Source organism: Cynocephalus volans, chromosome X (genome assembly GCF_027409185.1).
Source record: "Cynocephalus volans isolate mCynVol1 chromosome X, mCynVol1.pri, whole genome shotgun sequence".
In the NCBI taxonomy this organism is placed as follows: Eukaryota; Metazoa; Chordata; class Mammalia; order Dermoptera; family Cynocephalidae; genus Cynocephalus; species Cynocephalus volans.
This window is the reverse complement of record NC_084478.1, coordinates 83,394,503-83,412,237: the sequence shown is the minus strand read 5'-3', so window position 1 is coordinate 83,412,237 and position 17,735 is coordinate 83,394,503. Positions and strand designations below refer to the sequence as shown.

The following is a 17,735-nucleotide window of genomic DNA, read 5'->3' as shown; positions in this document are numbered from 1 at the left end:
GAAGGGAAGGGAGAAAGGCCCAACACTCCACAATCTGCTGTCTTCCCAGACATCTCAGTGGACCTTGAGGCACAGAATGCATTTTGAAAATTATTGGACCTCAAGCTCTGGTAGGACAGCCCTTAACTGTGTTTACCAAGGACTGTGGAGAACTCAGTTGGATAGAAAAAGGTAATTAAGGTAAGTTTGTTTGAAGCTCCTGTGATTTGTCAACATAATGTTAAAGTGCTTCTGAAGTTCAGTAGTTGCAACTATTTACCGAACTACTGAACTGGAACTAGCTTTGCATGGAACTTTACTTTCCCTGAAACTTGGTTCTGCCTCCTTTCTAGGCCCAGCCATTGTGGTTGACAGGTGAGTCCTAAACTTTGAGGGATCAGATTTAGATGCCTGAAGCTATTCACTCTGATGGAAAGGTTTAGGCTAGGACTTATTGGAATCTGAGAATTTAGAGCCCACCAAAAGTATGGTACAGGTGGTGCGGGCTGCTAGACAACACCAAGATCCCCTGTGGCTATATAGGGAACCTCTCAACTGGGGCCATGGGAGTTGAGGAGGATAATGGCCACAGTTGTTGGGAGGTATATACAGGACAAGCCCACCTCACTGAGGTGTGTGAGCAGGAACTTAGGTGTGTTCTCCCCTTTTTCCTTCCACAGATGCTACCTTGGGAGCTTTCTCACCCTTAATTGCATAATATTAGCAGCTCTTTCCCATCCCCTCACTGTAGCTTGGTGCAGTGCTAGAAGTCAAGAAGAGAGGAAGCCCCTGAACTAGCTATGTGGAACTCTTAGACACAGAAATCCTTCCCCATGAAAGCAGAGCCCCAGGAACTGCTCCTCACACCCCACCACCAAATAACCAGACCAGACAAAGGATACTTTGAGTGTCAGGCATCAAGCAAGGCCCTGGGAATGAGCCCTCAGTGATGATAATTTTATTGAATGATGAGAGAAGGACTGAGGGAGCAAGGCACAGGAGAGCTCATTTTGGAGTTTTACCTCCATTTAGAAGGGGAGAGGAACCCAGAGGGCAATGACGCATACTCCCAGGGAAAGGCAGATCTGAGACTACTATTTCCTCTTCCATATGCCCTTCATGGGGGAGACTGAAGAGGGGATGGAGTGGGGACACACAAGGACTCTGGCTCAGCTTCTGTTGCCCTCCACGTCTCCATGTTGGGGTTGTGGTGCCACTCCCTGCCGGAAGCCTTCACTAGGGGACTGAATGGGCATGGCGGGAGAAAGTGCTGACTCCAGGAGCAGCAAGCAGGTTTTCTGAACAGTCAGGGGGGAAAAGATTTGCTCACTTCCCTCCTTTCTGTGATGTGGGGTGGAAAGTACCTTGGAGGGGTTCAAAATCTGGCGTTCAGTTCCCCTCTGGGCCTCAATTCCCCCATCGGTAAAACGGGGCCTAAGAGCAGCTGCCTTCCACGGTTGGAGGGAGGGTCAAGTGTGAGGAGGCATAGGGGAACACCGGTGAACTGTAATTTCCACAGGTTTTCAAAGGAGGTCTCTATGTCCAGATATGCTGGACGGGGGGACGGGGGAGGTTTGTGCTCAGGGCACTGGGGGATGAAGGGAGGTCTGCACCTGTGTATGGGGGTGGAGAGGAAGTGGCAGATAAGCAGGCAGATAGCTAGAAGATCCCGGACTGACAGAAGGAAACTGGCCTTTGCAAGGCCTTAAGGCAGAAGGATCTGCAAGGCTGCTCTCGCCACCCCGCACCAAGACTGCACCTTGGGGGAGGGAGGGTTATGTGCGTGTGTGGGAGGAGGAGTGGAGGCGGTTGCCCCACCTCTCTCCTTCACCCCCACTGGGCAAGCGGCAGAAGGAATCAGGTTGGTGGAGAGGAGGGTGGAGGAGTGTTGGGAGAGGAACAAACTGAGGACTGCCGGCCTCAGCCTCGATCTGTTCCTTCCCACCATTCCTGTGTCTCCAGGCAGGTTTGGAGGAGGGTTCTCAGCTCTAGGAAACCCCGCTTGCTCACCTGTGTGATCGTAGGGCAGCGGATGGGGGCTGAGCTCCCTGGGGGGGATCCGGAAAACCATGTGGTGAGGGAGAGGGCCTGAGCTGGGAGCTCCCACCTGCGCGGTAGCCCCCCGACTTCTGGGACACTTTTTATGGTGACTGGGGGGGGGGGGAGTTTAAGGGGTATTTGGCAGAAGCAGCCCCACTGGGGTGACTTGCGTGGGGGAGGCAGCCCCGCAGGGTGGGCCCAGGGTTGAAGTTTGGAGAGGAGGGGAGGAAGATGGCTGCCCCGGGCCCGCCCCCGGGCTCCTCATCACGGCGGGCCTTGAGCCTGGCCTGTTGTAGGTCCTTAGCTAGCAGCGGCCAGAGTCCGCCCTTGGGACCTTGGGGACGGGGCTGGTGGTGGGATGAGGGAGCCGCCGGTTGGAAGGGGTTCTCGGGGGCCTAGCACGGATGACGTCGAGGTCTCCGGACGGAGAAATGGAGGGGGCTTGGGGGGAGCGGATGTCGCCGCTGCAGCCCTTGGTGGCGGTGGCGCGGGCAGGGCGGTGGCGGGAGGGGATGGAGGAGGAGTTGAGCCCGGACACGCGGCAGCTGCTGTCTGTCCGTCTGGCTCGCCGGACAGTTGGCAGGGCCTGAGGCTGGGTCTTCCAGTCTGCCTTCCGCCCGCTTCCCCTGGGCGGGAAGGGTGGTTGTCCTAGCAGGCCAGGATTCCTGTCTGAGTAGCAAGGGCAGATGCATTTCCGTGGCGCTTCTCCGGGATTATTACCCCTCCCAGATGGGGAACTGGATAGAGGCCCACGGAGGGGCAGGACCGCCTCCCTCCTCGACCCAAGGTGGCCCGAGCCCAGCGGCAGGACCAGGAGCAACAGCCAGGGCCCGGGGGCCCCCGGCCCCATCTCCATCCCCAGGCAGTCCCGGAGTGCGGAGTGGGCGGGGGGCCTGGTGGGAAATGGTACCGATTAGCACCCCCAGCCCCGGATCTCAGGGCCCGGTCGTTGTGAGGGCAGTGTAGGGTGGGTGTGTGGCGAGAAAGGAGAGTACCTTTCGCCCCGCCGGTCTCTCTCTAGTCCCGGATCCCCCCCGGCTGGGCCACAGCCTCTGGTAGGAGCAGGGGAGCGAGAAGGCGCTGGGCCCAGGGGCGCACGACAGGTGCTGTCAGTCCGCTGGTCCGACTGGCCCGGGTGGGCGGGAGAGCGGCCCGGCTCGGCTCTGCCCTCCTCTTGCCTGCAGCTGGCCGCGGGCTCTGACACTTGGTAGATGTGAGCAATGGGCTAATTTTATCCGGCTAGGACTCAGCAAGAAACCAACTATGAGGCACATAGTTCTTCCGGGCGACTCTGACCCCCCGGGAGGCCAGTCTCAGGGAGGGGAGGAAGGAATTCTGCGCCTCGGTCCCGGCGGGGGTCGCGGTGGACCTTTTCTTGCCCCAGAGAAGACCGAGTTTTGGTGCCGAGTGGGTAGGCAACAGGCCACTGTGGTCCAGAGGAGGAAAAGGTATCTTGGAAAGAAGATAGAACAAATTCCGTCCTGTGTTCTTCCCTTCCTTTTCTGTACTTGTCTTCCTTTCCTTAAGCCCCTGGGTTCTAGCAGAGTGCCTGACATACAGCAGGTCTGTAGAAAATATTGCTCAAATTGAAAGCCAGGCTTGGAGCTCTGCATCTAGTGACCACTAGAGAGAGCTGAAAGGCAGGAATCAAAGGGCGTATTGAAGCACAGCTTCCTCAACTACTGCAGGAGCTGGGTATCTAATTCCTTTCCTTGTGCCTCTGCCATTTCCGCTACATCTCAGTCCATTAGAATTTCAGAACTTGTTTCAAGGGCTCTTGTTCTAACCAGCACCCACCCTATCTAGGCACCGGCTGTGTGAGACACTGAGGGTTTGCAATCCCTGTCAGCTGGCCTGCTGTGCTACTGTGGAGAAGTGGCAGGGAGCTGCTGGCTGCCTTTTCAGACATGAAAAGGCCCTGGAGGAGAGCATATTCTCATAAAAATTATGGGATTCCACAGCTTTGAGATCTAATGATCCTGAGTGATCAAATGCAGGCTGGGCCCTTGGGGCTGCTGGGGGAGGGGCTGAGGGGACACCAGACCTTGGGTGGGAGAACCTGGGGCCTGGTAGTGGGACAGAGTAATTATCTTTTGTGGGAGGAAATGAGGAGGCCAGCAGCACCAGGGTGTCTGCACTGAATCAGGGGAGAAATGACAATAGTCAAGAGCTGCGTGGTACACCACCCTCTCCCAAAGGAAACCAGTCCCTTCTCTTCACCCCTGCCCTGCCCTGCCCCAGTGTATGTCTGTCAGGAGATGGACTTTATTTGTGCCTCTCCAGTTGCTGGGGTGGAAGGGCAGTAGGTGGAACCAGATCTCCAAGGCAAAGGCTGCATGAAGGTCTAGAGTGCCTAGGAGAAAGAATACCAAAAGTATTTGTTGGTTGGGGGTGAGGGTAATCGTGAAGAGATGAGGTATGCTAGAAGTCAGATTTTGCTCAGCTTTCATTTTTGCTCAGAGGTGGTCCTGCCGATGCCCTTTTGGAAATGGGCTTGCCACATAATTGTTGGATGAAGTGGGCAAGTCATTTTCCCCCTCCTAGGGCCAGTTTCCTCAACTGTGAAATGAAGGGTTTGGACTGGACTGGAAGTCAATTACCTGAGTTCAAGTTTCAGCTCGCTCTATCACTGATGAACTGTACGAATGGGCTCCAGTCCCTTCCTATCTCTAGGCCTCAGTTTCCCCACTTAAATTCAATGCAGAGTATTGACAAAGGGGACTCTAAGGTTACTCCCAGCTTTGTCATTCCTGTAGGTCTCTCTCCTGAATCACCCTCAACTCCAGGCTCTGTCGCTGCCGGGCTGTGTAACCCAGATATGACAGCCCCTTCAGGTTCCCCATCAGTAATATAAAGGAGAGGGAAGGGGGATTGAACTGGATTGTTGCTAAGGTCTTCGCCAGTTTTCAACATGGCACATTTGTAGCAAGGTGGTGGCCTTGGTGGGGCCTCCACTCTGACTCAGCCAATAACCATGTTCTCATTTTGTAAAGTAACAATTTTTCCACTTCAGAGCTCCCTAAAAAATTTAATCTCAGTTCACCCAACTGCAATCCTCATATATAGTTTCTTTTCCAATTTCTGCTCTCATAGAGAGCATAGACCTTGGCAGAAATTTGATTTGAAACAAGACTTCAGTTTTGAAGTCAAACTTCCTACTGTAATCAGTTTAAGACTATTTCACTCTTGTAGGTAACATACATACCAAAACCAAATTTTTAGATGTTTATTTTGTTCCAAACCCCTTGAGTATTTAAATGTCCCAGGTCTCAAGCTCTGAAATTTTGTTCGTTCTCGTACTTAACTGTGGTGGATAAGAGGCTGCATCCTACTCTAAATATTAATACTGTGCTGCTCTTGCCAACCAACATTCTCTCCCCAAACACACGAGCTCACACATGCATGTGTGGAAGAAGTGAACTGACACCGTGCCATGTTATGTGACACCTGAATGGGCAGATTTGGGACCTGTGAATGTCCTTTCTTCATCTAGAGAGAAGTGGGTGGCACCCTGATTCTTAAGAGCTATCCATGCCATCAGCAACAAAAGAGGCCCTGCAGAACTCTCCTCCAGAGGCCAGGAGCATTGTTGCTCCAGTATTTTCAGTGGTCTGTCCTGGGAGTTACAGGACTCCTGGAGCTCAGTTTCTCCTGTTCCACTGCTGTTTGAGCTGACAGGATAGTAACTAGGCCCCTTCCTACCCACAGAGCCAAGAACCAGTGGGTTTTCCATTGGGGTCTTGAAAAGAGCTGGACTGGAACCAGTGGAGGGGGCTCAAGACTTTGGCCTTGAATAAAACCTTCAGAGGCCAGCCATGCCCCAGCTGCCTGTTTGTAACGGAAAAACTCATGGGTGGGGACCATTGTCTTCTTTGGAGCCCCTCAGGGCAACCTCATCCTCCTGGCCCCAGGATGACCCTGGCTTGGGGTGGCAAGTTACTATTGGCTCCAAGTGACAGCCAGGGATGCATGGCAAGGAGATGATGTCAGGAACACAATAGACAAAGGCCCAGAGAGGAGAAAAAGAGACACAAAGAGGCAGAGTGAGGAGGGAGGCTGAGCTCCTAATGAGGTGAGCTGTGCTAGTTGGACACAGCCTGGCAGTGCCCTCTGCCCCTGGCCGGGGATACTAGGAATGCTTTTCAGTAAGACTGCTGCCCAGAGCCTGGGCAGAGGCAGCATCTGGCACCTACTGCAGAGGAATGAAGGCAGTCCAGAGTCTACCTTTCCTGGCACTTTTAATGCCCACTGAGCAGAGTGGCTCAGGATGCCCAGCATGGGAGACACATTGGGTGGTAAGGGTAGGATGGCTTCCTCTTCCTAAAAGAAATTGTCCAACCCCATGTGCAGCTGCTACCTGTACTTTTTAGGATCCAGGTAGAGAACGGGGCTTTTCCTAAAACAGTCCTTTTCCTGGCTTGGCCCAGATGGAAATATTGACCTGTCATGAAAACTGAGAGATGGAGGAGTTGGTCCTTCACCACGTCAGTAACCACTGCCCCTCCCCCCACCATGCCAGCTCTGTCATAGTCCTCCTCTGCCTTCTGAGATGAAAGGAGTTTCTTCACATTTTCACAGGTGAATACAAGGATGGGGAGCTGGGAGGGTCTCCATGTTAATGCATTAGCCTGGGAAATCTGTAAAAATCAGCAAGTGGAACATGGAACTCTATGGTGTTTAAGGTCCCTTCCATTTATGGCATTCTACTCTTCCAGTCTATGACTATATCAGCTTGAGCCAAAAAGTGAGATGTGGCTCAGCCTGAGATGAGTGGGATTGAAGCTAGTGTTAGGGGTGAACTGGGCCAAAGTGAGGCTGATTGGCCCAGGCTCTGGGTCTTTCCTTTCTTCAAGCACCCATGTGTCTATGACAGTCATAAAAAGAAATAGAGAGGGAAGAGAATGGAGAAGAGGCAGTAGAGTAAATTAAGAAGGGAGGGAAGAGGGTAATAGATTGTTAACGAACCATATGATGGGGATATTGCCTTCTTGGGAGGCCCTCAGAAACTCTTAGGCTAAACAAGGCTACTTGTCTCATTTTGCCCTCCCAATGGCTCCCAAGGATGGATGGCAATGAACTCCTTAGCAAACAGAAGTTTGGGTCTACCTCACTAGGCTCCTGGGGACACAGTAGCACCTTTGGCAGTTGATCTTAGTGGGTGACTAACAAGCTGGGGCCAAGAGGTTCCATCCCTCTCCTTCCCCAGGGGTTAGAAAGTTTATGGAGAGATTCCAAAGACCAGGGAGTGATCCCAAACTTTCCCAGATCCTGGGAGGAGAAGGGCCCTGGCAAGTTTAAAGGCATTCACAGGGAGAATTTGGTTAATGAATTTGGAACACCTGGAGATTTGGCTCCAAGGGGATGGTCAGGTGGCTGAAATGCTGTGTGCACAGGTTTGGGAACAAGTGTGCTGGTGGCAAAAATGTAAATGCTGAGCAGGGTGGGGTAAAGGGGCAGGGCTGGGGAGGAGCACACAATGGCAAGAAAGAGGCATTAGATTGGTTCCTCAGGAGTAGGGGAGCCTGGCAGCAGTTCCCCATTGGGGTCCAGGTCTGGGGCCAGCATCTTATCCTTGCTGGAATCCCTCTGCTCTTTCTTGAACATCCTTTGATGCATCAGAGGGACAAAGAAGAGGATTATAGCCCCGATGATGGGCGGCACACCGGCAAAGTAGAAGGCCACATGGTAGTCCCCAAAACAGTTGCGGAGGAGGCCTGAAACAGTCAAGAGAGACAAGTCAAGCTCAGCTTTGCCCTGCCACCCAAAGGGGCTCTCTGCCTCTTCTGGAGCCCTCACAGTGCCTATGCAGAGAATCTTGGCCTGCACTGTTTTGACTCAGGAGCTCTCTTAACTGCAAAGGCAGGCGGCTCCTCTCTGAGGTAGTAGGGCTGCAGGCCCTTTGAAGTGAATGCTCATCATGAAAAAAGTTAATGAAGCTTCTCTTAAAGCTTTTCCGTTTGTGACTTTCATTAACCTACAGCTACAGCTAACTTCCAGTCATTTCTAGGTTAGTTTGGAGGGAAACTAGTTTAAAAACACTCCGCAGAAGATGGCCAAGCCTTGTCTTTGTTCCCCATTTCCCCCCATCCCCCAAATTGTTCTGGTGGAACAATGCAGCTGAATTCCTATTTGCCTTTCTCTGATGTTCCATTTGCCCTGGGAAGAGGCTGTATACCTATATCTTCCTTCCAGTTACAGATGTGGTTGTCCCTTCAGGATTCCTCCACCCTGCCAATACCATGGATATGTTTGGTATGAGACACAAGGCCTCCCCTGCTCACCTCCAGAAGCTAATGTGAGGTACCTCATAGGGAGGATAAACCCAGAAACTACCCAGAAGAGGTAAGAAGACCCTTGGCCCGTTGCCTACTCAGGAGGTAAGCAAAATGGAAAGAGATGTGGATTCTGGGGCACTGTTGAGATCAGGGGCTGGTTAGAGGCCCCCCTCCCCCAGTGGGCAGTGTGGCTGTTGCAAAAGAGCCTGAGTGAAAGCTTTTGCCACTGTCACACAGTGTCCTCAAAACACCTTGCTCATAATTGGTGTTCAAGGAGTATTTGCTGAATTTGCCCATTTGAGCGGCCTAGGAGAGTCTAACCTATGAATCAATGTTTGTGGTAAATCCTATAGAAAGGAAATGAAGTTCTCTTTTCATTGGTTTTTCTGTTTCCTGTGTTCCCTGGGGTATCAACAATGCCATTCTGGGAGACCGGAGAGAGAAACGAGGAGTGCTGAAAGATGGCAAGCTGACACTGCCTGCTGCCTGCTGGAAGTGAGCCTCACTGGCTCAGTCCTGGAGTGTTACCTTAATCAAATCTCTTCTACAGGCTCAGCTCAGAAGCCAAGAGAGGAAGAGGAGGGTGTCTAAGTTTTCATAAAACCAGAGCCCACTTTCTCTTTTCTTTCTACCCAACTACCTTGCAAATAATCATTTGCCTGTGGAGAAAGTGAGAGGAAACTGGGTCAATAGAGTGGTCAAGAAAGCCAAACCCATTTTTCTCTCTACTCTCCTGGAAGGAGGCATGCCGTCTACAGTAAAACTCCATTGAAATAGATATACAGCCATAGAAAACCATCCGCCCAAATGAATCCATGCGTGTGTACTATGTTTAATCTCTTCCACTAGTAGTGATAAGGGGTTTCATGCATTCTGACAAGGCTACTTAAACAGAGAATAACAGGAAAAGGGTTCTCAGGAGAGCTAGAGCCCAGGGAAACCAGGACTCCCTGACTCATGCCCTCCCTGGAATACCAGCCTCACCTGCAATGGGGGGTCCAGCAATCATTGGCAGGGCCATCATGCCCAGGAGGTAGCCAATGGCCTGTGAGGCCTGCATTGGGCCCACCAGTTCAAATGCGATGGGTGCCATGATGGTGATGAAGAAGCCGTCACACAGGCCCAGGAAAAGGCATACAACAATGAGGCCCCCGAAGTCCTGGCACAGGGGAATCATCATGGACATCAGGCCCAGAAGCAGGAAGGAGAGGACCTAGAAGAGCAAGGGCCTAACGTCATGTTTTGCTGGCTAGTCAAGACCACATAGCAAATCACATCTCCATTCTCAGGTCTTCATTTCTACCATCTATAAAATGGGGGCGGGGGGGTTGTCAACAGGGAGAGCAGTTGGACTAAATAGTTACTCAGTCCCCTTCTAAGTCCTGCACTGAAGTATTCAAAGTCTTTAAGAGAGCTCCTACTTAACCGTGATTCTGTCAGGATTAAAAGAAAAAAGGGAAGACATGGCCCTTGGCCTCAAGAAGTTTGTCTTTGTACTGGACGGACCCCTGAGATAAAGCGAATTGTTGTTTCTGCTTTCTGATCCTGTGTTTGGCTGCCGTAGGAATCAGGGCCTGGGATCAGGCCATGTTGGTATTCTCAGATCCAAGTAAATGGGAAGAAGGGGAGGAAGTAAGGATGACTGGCAAAATGATTAGATGGGGGGGGGGGCAGAATAGAAGGCACAGCTTTCTGAAATGGGGAAGGAGCCAGTGCCCATTTTGTGCCATTTTCTGATTTTAGAGAACACCTTGGCCTGAAGGAGACCATTATGAGGTTCACCCAGATTCCTTACACTTTAGGACATGGGACACACCACCCATCTCAGGCAGACAGCATGGCTCTGGGGGCCTCTGGGCTTGGCTGGGCACCCTGAGAAGGCAACAAAGAGGGCTTTCAGGGGAAACAAGCCACTAAGATGGTGTCTATGGAGCCTGAAGCCAGCCCAGGAGTACTGGCTAGGCACTGGGCTTTCTTTGGGCTGAGCAAAATGACTCCAAAACAAAGAAGCTGCCGTTCCAGAGACTGGTATTTCCCTCTCAGCAGAGATAGGGACTATTGCAAACCCAGCTGGTCTTTTGATTAGGTCATTTACAACCTGTGTCAGTGAGACAGACTGAAGACCTGGGCTGCAGGCAGAGAAAGGAGCCCCCATCATCTGCCAACCCCCTGTAGCTGGCAGAGCCAGGTTGTCCCAGGGCCAAGGCATCTGTTTACCATGGCCTTAACAAACCCAAGGATTTTCCAATAGTCCACACAGGCCGACCAACTTACCTAGGAACACATGGAAGGGGTGAGGGATCAAGGCTGTTTCATGCCTTACAGATTTCCTGTGTTGTTGATGGAAGTGGGTTTGTTAGGTTGATCAGTTGGCTTTTGGTGAGTATAATGCTATCCGAGGACATCTCTTTGTTGGGGAACCTTTGTACCTTGCCCAGGCTGTTTTGAGGTAGCTAGGCAGAAGCTAGGAGTAAGAACCCAGGCAACCTAGGTTCTCCTCTAGGAGATTCACTACACACAACTGTGAGATAAAACCATACTCACCTATCAACCAAGCACATTATGGCAATTAGAAATTAATACCATTATATAACACAAAGGACTCCATTAACTGACTTTAATCAGCTCTAATTACTATCTATCATATCTAGCTGCCTATTATCCTCTATGAGGCCTTGCCAAGGTTTGGAAATTAAAAGTCCTTGGAACTGAGAATCAGGCCTCAAGGATTGGCCCAAAGTGAAGCTGTCCTGCAGGTTGTCACCATTTCCTTTCCAATAGACTATCCAGGGGCTTGGCAGCAGATACACATGCCTGTCTTGGCTAATAGTAGGAGCCACAGGGTCAAGGAACCTGAAGCTGTGTACACTCCTTCCCTCCCCTAGGTCTGTACTCCTGCATCTGACTCAGAGAAAAGGAGGTGAATTCCTGTGATGAGCATCTTGAGAAACTTAAGAGAAAGGAGAAGGTCATCCATTGTCCTGTGCTCTTCACCTAAGACACTCAATTTGTAAAATGAGGAAGTTGGACTACAAGTTGATGAAGATATATTTCAGCTACACTGCTTTAAGATTATTTTACATTATGCTAAGTGGTAAAACTGAGACAAGTAAGAGTCAAGAAAAGGGGCAGGCATGTCCCCCGCCGACACCCGCAACCAGCCCAGTGACAACCACTGAGCCACAGCAGTAAGCACCCTGGGCTCTCCTGAGCCAGGGTGGTGGGGGGGCCTCGGGCCTCAGCCACATCCCCCTGACACTTGCAACCAGCCCAGCGATGACCACCGAGCCACTGCAAGAAGCAGCCTGGGCTCCTGAGCTGGAGTTGTGGGGGATGAGGGCTTCAGCCCAGCAATGATCAAGACACCACTGGAAGCCCCCCGGTCTCCCCTGCAGGAATGAGGGGGGTGCCACAGGCCTCAACCCCGCCCCTCCTCCTTCCTCCTTCTCCCACCCTATTGCCTTCCCCTTTCCTCTCTCCCCCTTCCCCCTCAACTGCTCTGCAACAACATCTTAGAATGTAAAAAAAAATAATAATAACATTAATAAATAAATAGACTTAAAAGAAAAGGGGCAGGAATGCTGGATAGGTGGGAGAAGTGGTCAGCAGAAGCACTGGGTCCTAAGCCTAGCTCAGTCTCTGACTTACTAATGCCTACCCCTCCCTTGTAACTCCCACTGCATGATAGCAAGCAAAAGTTGCTCAGGCCCTACCTCTCTCCTAGGGACTGTGGTAAGAATCACATGAGCTATATGGCTAGGCAGGGGCTGCTGCCTCTCCTCAAGATAAAGTCCTGGTCCAATGCCAGATTACCCTGATTTCCAGAACCCTTTGGCATCTTAGTGCTGCTGATACCGGCAGGGAAGACCCACAGGGGTGGCATCTGGAAGAGGCTGGGAAAGCCACCCAGATAAAGCACTTGCTGATATTTGCACAGGAATTCACAATTTTATAATTGGTTTATCTCAATCACAAGCTCTTGGTTTGACCTTAGTCAAGTCACTTATCATCTCTGAGTCTTGGCTCTGCCAACCATCACTTAGGGTAAGGTGGAATATGAGAAGTGTGCTTCCTAGGAGTTCAGCTCTTTCACTACTGTCTGTGTGAGCCTTTCCCTCGGTTTCCCAATCAGTGTAATGACAGATTGGGCTGGATGGACTGTAAGGGCACCCTTAGCTCTGACAAAGCAGATTCACCAGCTGTTACAAACTAACACAGAGTTAAATACAACAGGAAAAGTTAATTATCCTTGTCCAAGACATCTGAGGGTATTTAGGAAAGCACTTGGGGCTGTCAGAGACAGAGAAATCCCTGCTGTGAGTGTAGTTAGGCCCCCTTGAATGTGCTTTTAGGGCTTTCCCAAGAGATAAGGGAATCAGAATTCAACCACCTTCCTGATGGATTATGTGTGTCTACTTGTTTTCAGGGGCTGCCTTTGCCCCTCCACAGGGTTCCGCACTTAGACACTCCTGCTAAGCCCAGCCGCAGGAGCAAAAAGCATGAGCCAAGCCAGAAAGGCAATATTACTGCCAGGTAGATGAATACTGACAACCTGAGTGGTAGTTTGTATTCGTACCAGACCAGAGCCCAGTTCACACAGAAAGTGACCTCTGGAGCATCCATGTGGCCACTGCCCACAGTATGAGGAAAATTGTGTCACTATGAGAAAGATTAAAACTTTGCATGGCCTGTTTGCATTGCCCAAAGCCTGGTCACATCTATATTTCTTTTGGTTGTCACCTGTGAGGTGAAAGGCAAGAATTATTCCCATTGCACAAACGAGAAAAGTGAGGCTTGGACAGGGGAAGTGAGTTCTGGCCTTTTCAGGCACTTTTTTTGTGTGTTCATTGATAGGGTGGCATTTGAGAACCAGTGCTTGGTGCCAAGTAGCTCTGGAAGTATAAGAGATGATGAGCTTGGGCCTAGAGTAGGGAGACACTGGGTCACACGATGCTACAAATGCCCAAGAACCTCAAAGAGAGTATAAGGTCAAAATAAAATCAGTCCTCACTGGGGGAAGCATCTAACTCCAGGCCTCTGCTTTCCCCTTTCAGATGGAGAGCCATTAGTAATAAAAACTTCCTTTAAAAGTGTTCTAAGAGGTTCCATATACGTTGCTGTCACTGGATCCTCACTACATCTGAGAAGGAGGCAGAATAGGATGATTGTCTTTGTTTGAAAGTAGGGGAAATTGAGACTCAGAGAATTTGTGGACTTTCCCATGTCAGACAATAAGCTGGTGTCAGAGCTGGGGCCAGGGCACTGCAGTGGCATACCCTACCATTCTATCCCAAAGACTGGGGATAACCTAGCATCTGTGGCAGGCTGTTCCTCCTGACAGTGGACAGGTGGTCACACTCACCTGCAAGTAGATCTTTTTAAGTCCAGGAATGGAGTCACTGATGTGGCCTGACACAAGACGCCCAAGGCCTGAGGTAGCCCCAATACACACCAAGAGCACCCAGGTCTCCTTGATTTCCACGAACTCCTCTTCCACATACTTCATCTGAAAAGCATAAGACCAGGACCCCCCATAACAGGAGAAGGAAGAGGAGCTGACTGGTTAACTGTTGGCACATCCGGAATCCTCTCCTGCTTATTTCCCTGGACAACGGCCTCCTCTCCAGTAGCCCCCTCCCCTGTAGCCCTAGCTATGGGACAAGCCCTCTGGCTACTTCTAACAGCCTAAAAGGCTGCTTATCACTTGGATTCTGGGCTTCTGAGCAACGACCAAGGGGGGCGTGTATCTCCAAGCCCCTTCTAGAATACAGCCTTAAGGACAGAAAATCCAAGGGTTCCTCTACAATATTCCCATTTCCTGACCCAAACTGACAGCCTGGGGCAACATCAAGTCACCAGGAGAGAAGGATCCACCAATTTCCAGGCAACTCTTCCAAAGCGTGTTTTAAGAAACACAAGGTCTGTGGAAGATAACAGCTGGACCCCAACCAACAGTTCTGTGGCCATATAAATTTGATGGATGCTGGGTTAAACAAAGCTGAATGGGTTTCTTTACTGCAGTATTTTTTAGAACCTTTAAGAGATTACTACACATTATGAAGCTAGAGAGATCTAGTATATGTTATTTCCTAAACAAATTCACCTGACCACAAAGACCAGCATTCCACAGAACAGTCTTAGAAAACCCTGTCTTGAGTCATCTGGGCCAGTCTCCTGCATTTTGATGATGCTTATCTCCTCCTAAAAATCTGTTTAAATTTTTACTCGGGGGAAAGTCATGGTCCCTGGGCCTTTCCCTAAGGAACTCCCCCGTTTTCCATTGAGGTCCTCTCTCAACCTGTTCTCTTTCCCTCTCTGGGTCTCTCCAACCACTGTTTGGCTTCTTTTCCCAAAGGTCCCAGCTCTGCCCTTTTAATGTCCTCCACCCCTACCCTCTGGACTTCAGGTAGGTTGAGGGCAGCTTCTTGTGGCCAGGTGGGCTGAGCCCATCTTGGTATTTCTCACCAGGTGTACATAGGGAACGAAGTAGCCAAGGGCAGCAGCAGCAATCCCAAAGGCCCAGATGCGGTAGGTGCGTTGGCGGAACACTCGCATATTGAAGTACTTCCTGAGCTGAGCCATGAAGCGCTGTTGCAGGGTGTGGACACCTCTCTTGCTTGGGGTGTCCTGGGAGCTGGGCAGGAGGGGCCGGTAGGTAAGTGAGAGCAGCATGAGAACAAACATGAAGGTACTCAGCACCTGGAAGGTTTGGGCCAGCTTGATCTTATCCCCCAGTATTTTGATGAGGAAGGGGAAGGACATGGAGAAGACGCTACTCCCAGCGGACACCACACCATTGGCCAGACCTAGGCGGCGTTGGAAGTAGTGGCCCAGGATGACGAGGGATGGCTGAAAGGCGAAGGAACAGCCACAACCAAAGAGAATCCCGTAGGTGAAGTAGCGCAGGCTTAGGGAGCTGTGGGAGAGACACCAAGAGCTGTCCTCAGCAACCTGACCAGCAATCCGTCTCCCCTCCCCACTTCAGCCTCCTGAGACCTCCATTCCTCCACCCTTAACCCACTGCCACTGGCCCTCGGAGCAAAGGAACAGGGCCTTCTGATCCCCATTTTTCAGATGGGAAAGCAGAAGCTCAAAGAGGTAAAGTAATTTGCCCAAGGTAACGTAACTGGAGATCAAGTCCTGGACTGAACTTGAATCCAGATCTGTGTGACTCTAGCATGAATCTATCACCCCATCAAAGGGGACTGTTAAAAAGCTGGAATCAGCCTATGCAAAGGCTGGATGAGGGGCTACAGGGAGGAAGTCAGCACCTCGGAGAGAACAGTTTCGCCTTACTGCTCACCTAGACACCATGGGTAAGCTGGTGGCCAAAGATTTATCCCAAGTAACAACAACAAATGTCTGCAAAGAACCAAGATTTTGAAAGACTGAGACCCTCCGTAAAACTCTTCAGTATCTCTCCATGCTCAGGGCCTTTAATATTTCAGTGAACGGCTGATGATCTCTTGAGAGACATCCCTTCCCCAACCCTGCTCAAATATCCCAAGACCCTTTACTCCAGGCCCTGGATGATCTCCATGGGAGTCCTGAGGTAAGGAGTCCCTTTAACTTAAAAAGTCCTGCCTCTGTTGCTAGACATGGTATGGATTAGTTCCCCAGAGTAGCCTAGCTGCTTGACAGGAAGTGGAGTGTCAAAGAAGTGGGTCTAGCCAAGTAAGACAGGTCCTGGCTTAAAACTCTTAGGCCCTGCTGTGGCCATGAGCCCCTATAACAGAAGGTAAAATGTCAGAAGGCAAAAGGCCATGAGAAGGTCAGCTTGGCCAGCCATCTGCCCTCAGACAATATTGGCACAGCCTAGTGAAGAATTTTGTTTTCTTTTTGATGCCTCCATATATTTTGCAATAGTTCTTATCTGACCACTTAATTACCTAATACTCTTCTTGGTCAGGCAATTCTTCTCCAGAAATACACCCAGTCCTCATACTAAAGGACTGGGCCTATGCTGCAGAGAGGATGTGGTGCTAGCACCTTTGATTCCAAGGCTATCATCACCTTTGCTTTCAATCTGCTTATATTCACTGGACATGAGAAGGGGCTTTGGGTTCAAAATGGTTGTCTCCACTTGGAACACATAACTAAGCCAACTTCTCCTCTTCTGTCAGGTTCCTTAGGGCCTGCTCCCATTAAATTCTAGATGCCCTGTGGATTGTCCTGGGCTGGGAACTTTGTCTAAGGAACAGGATTTAGACCTTCAGGTAGGGGATTGGTGGGAGCAAAATATGGGATGCAATTCAGGGTGCTGTGTGGTGGATCTGTTTCTAGCTGGGCCCCAGGACAGGAAGCCCCTGACTTGGGCTTGCCAAAAAGCCTCACCAGCCTTGCCTGCACTCTGTCCCATTCCACCAGAGAAACTCAGAGTCCTGATTGAGACAACAGGAAGGATGACTTAGAGCTCTAGCCGCAAGCAAAACTATTTTTTTCCACTGGACGTGAAGCCATCCAGAAAGTTTCTTGGCTCTGAAGATTTTCTTACAGAAAGAGCAAAGAGGGTAAGGGAGGGAGTTAGGGGTTGGAGAACAGAACGCTTACTCCAATGTGTCTAAAGATGAGAGCCAGAAGAAAACACCACATCTGAGCTCCTTCCCCTCCTGTAACTGAGCCCATGTGGATTGGAAAGGAAATGGGATCCGTATGTTGCTAATTTGTTTACAAGTTGCTCTGTTTGGCCTTAAAAAACAGGCCTCTGCTGTGCAGTGCTGAGACTGGAGCCACTTCTCAGGCCTAGCTCCTCCCCACAAGGTGCCAGGCACTAGCTTCCTGGGGGCAAATAAGGCCGACCGCCAGAGGGGCCCTGAAAAGGGTTGGAGCTGCTGCCCTGGGAGGGCTGAGCAGGTTCCAGGCAGGGCATGGTTTTTTCCTTCTCTGTCCCAGTTGGATGTGATGGAGCCAAGAAACCACTGCAGGCCAAATCCAAGCTCTGCTGGGGGGTAGGCTGGGCAGCCAGAAATGCTCAAGTCATAAAGAAAGCTGGCTCACCCACACAGGGCCCCGTGGAGGCAGACACAATTAGCATTCTCCATTGGGAGTGGAACCTTAGGCCTAGAGAGCCATGGCCCTTCTCTGAAGTGCCAACCTCAGAAAACAAGTCTCTGCAAGTTAGCTGGGCCATCATTCCACACATGTCACTGTGGCCATTTCTGTGTCTCCAGGCCAGCATTCTCCTATATAAGCTCAGACAGTTTGGAAATAGGAGGTACCATAACTTCCAAAGTGTCTTTTGCAGAAAGTCAATGGAGTTCTTTAGGAAACCCGTATTCCTCAGGCTGTGGTGTAGGGTCTTTATTCTCCCCTCCCCTATACACATGCTTCTGCAGGGCTGGCAGAAGAGAAAGCAAAAGATGAACTTGTAGCCTGCTCCTCACCTGATACTACCAAGTTCTGCCAGTGGGACCACTGGGACTAGGGTTTGAGTTTAGCCTA

General features: G+C 50.7%; 1 protein-coding gene and 1 long non-coding RNA gene across 2 annotated transcripts in view; both read right to left on the bottom strand.

Annotated features, from left to right (window-relative positions):
- Positions 1–881: 881 nt before the first annotated feature.
- Positions 882–3,198, bottom strand: LOC134367309 (uncharacterized). The gene is made up of 2 exons (XR_010022400.1): positions 3,015–3,198; positions 882–2,688 (listed from the first exon to the last, which is right to left on the bottom strand). It is a non-coding gene; the product is annotated as an uncharacterized LOC134367309 (long non-coding RNA).
- Positions 3,199–6,296: 3,098 nt separating this feature from the next.
- Positions 6,297–17,735, bottom strand: part of SLC16A2 (solute carrier family 16 member 2) — a 90,986-nt gene continuing 79,547 nt past the window's right edge. The window contains exons 3-6 of the mRNA XM_063084039.1: positions 14,760–15,210; positions 13,657–13,800; positions 9,279–9,507; positions 6,297–7,733 (exon numbers count right to left, since the gene is read on the bottom strand). Of these exons, the coding sequence (XP_062940109.1) occupies positions 7,513–7,733; positions 9,279–9,507; positions 13,657–13,800; positions 14,760–15,210 (1,045 nt within the window). The 3' untranslated portion in view covers positions 6,297–7,512. The remainder of the gene's footprint in view (positions 7,734–9,278; positions 9,508–13,656; positions 13,801–14,759; positions 15,211–17,735) is intronic.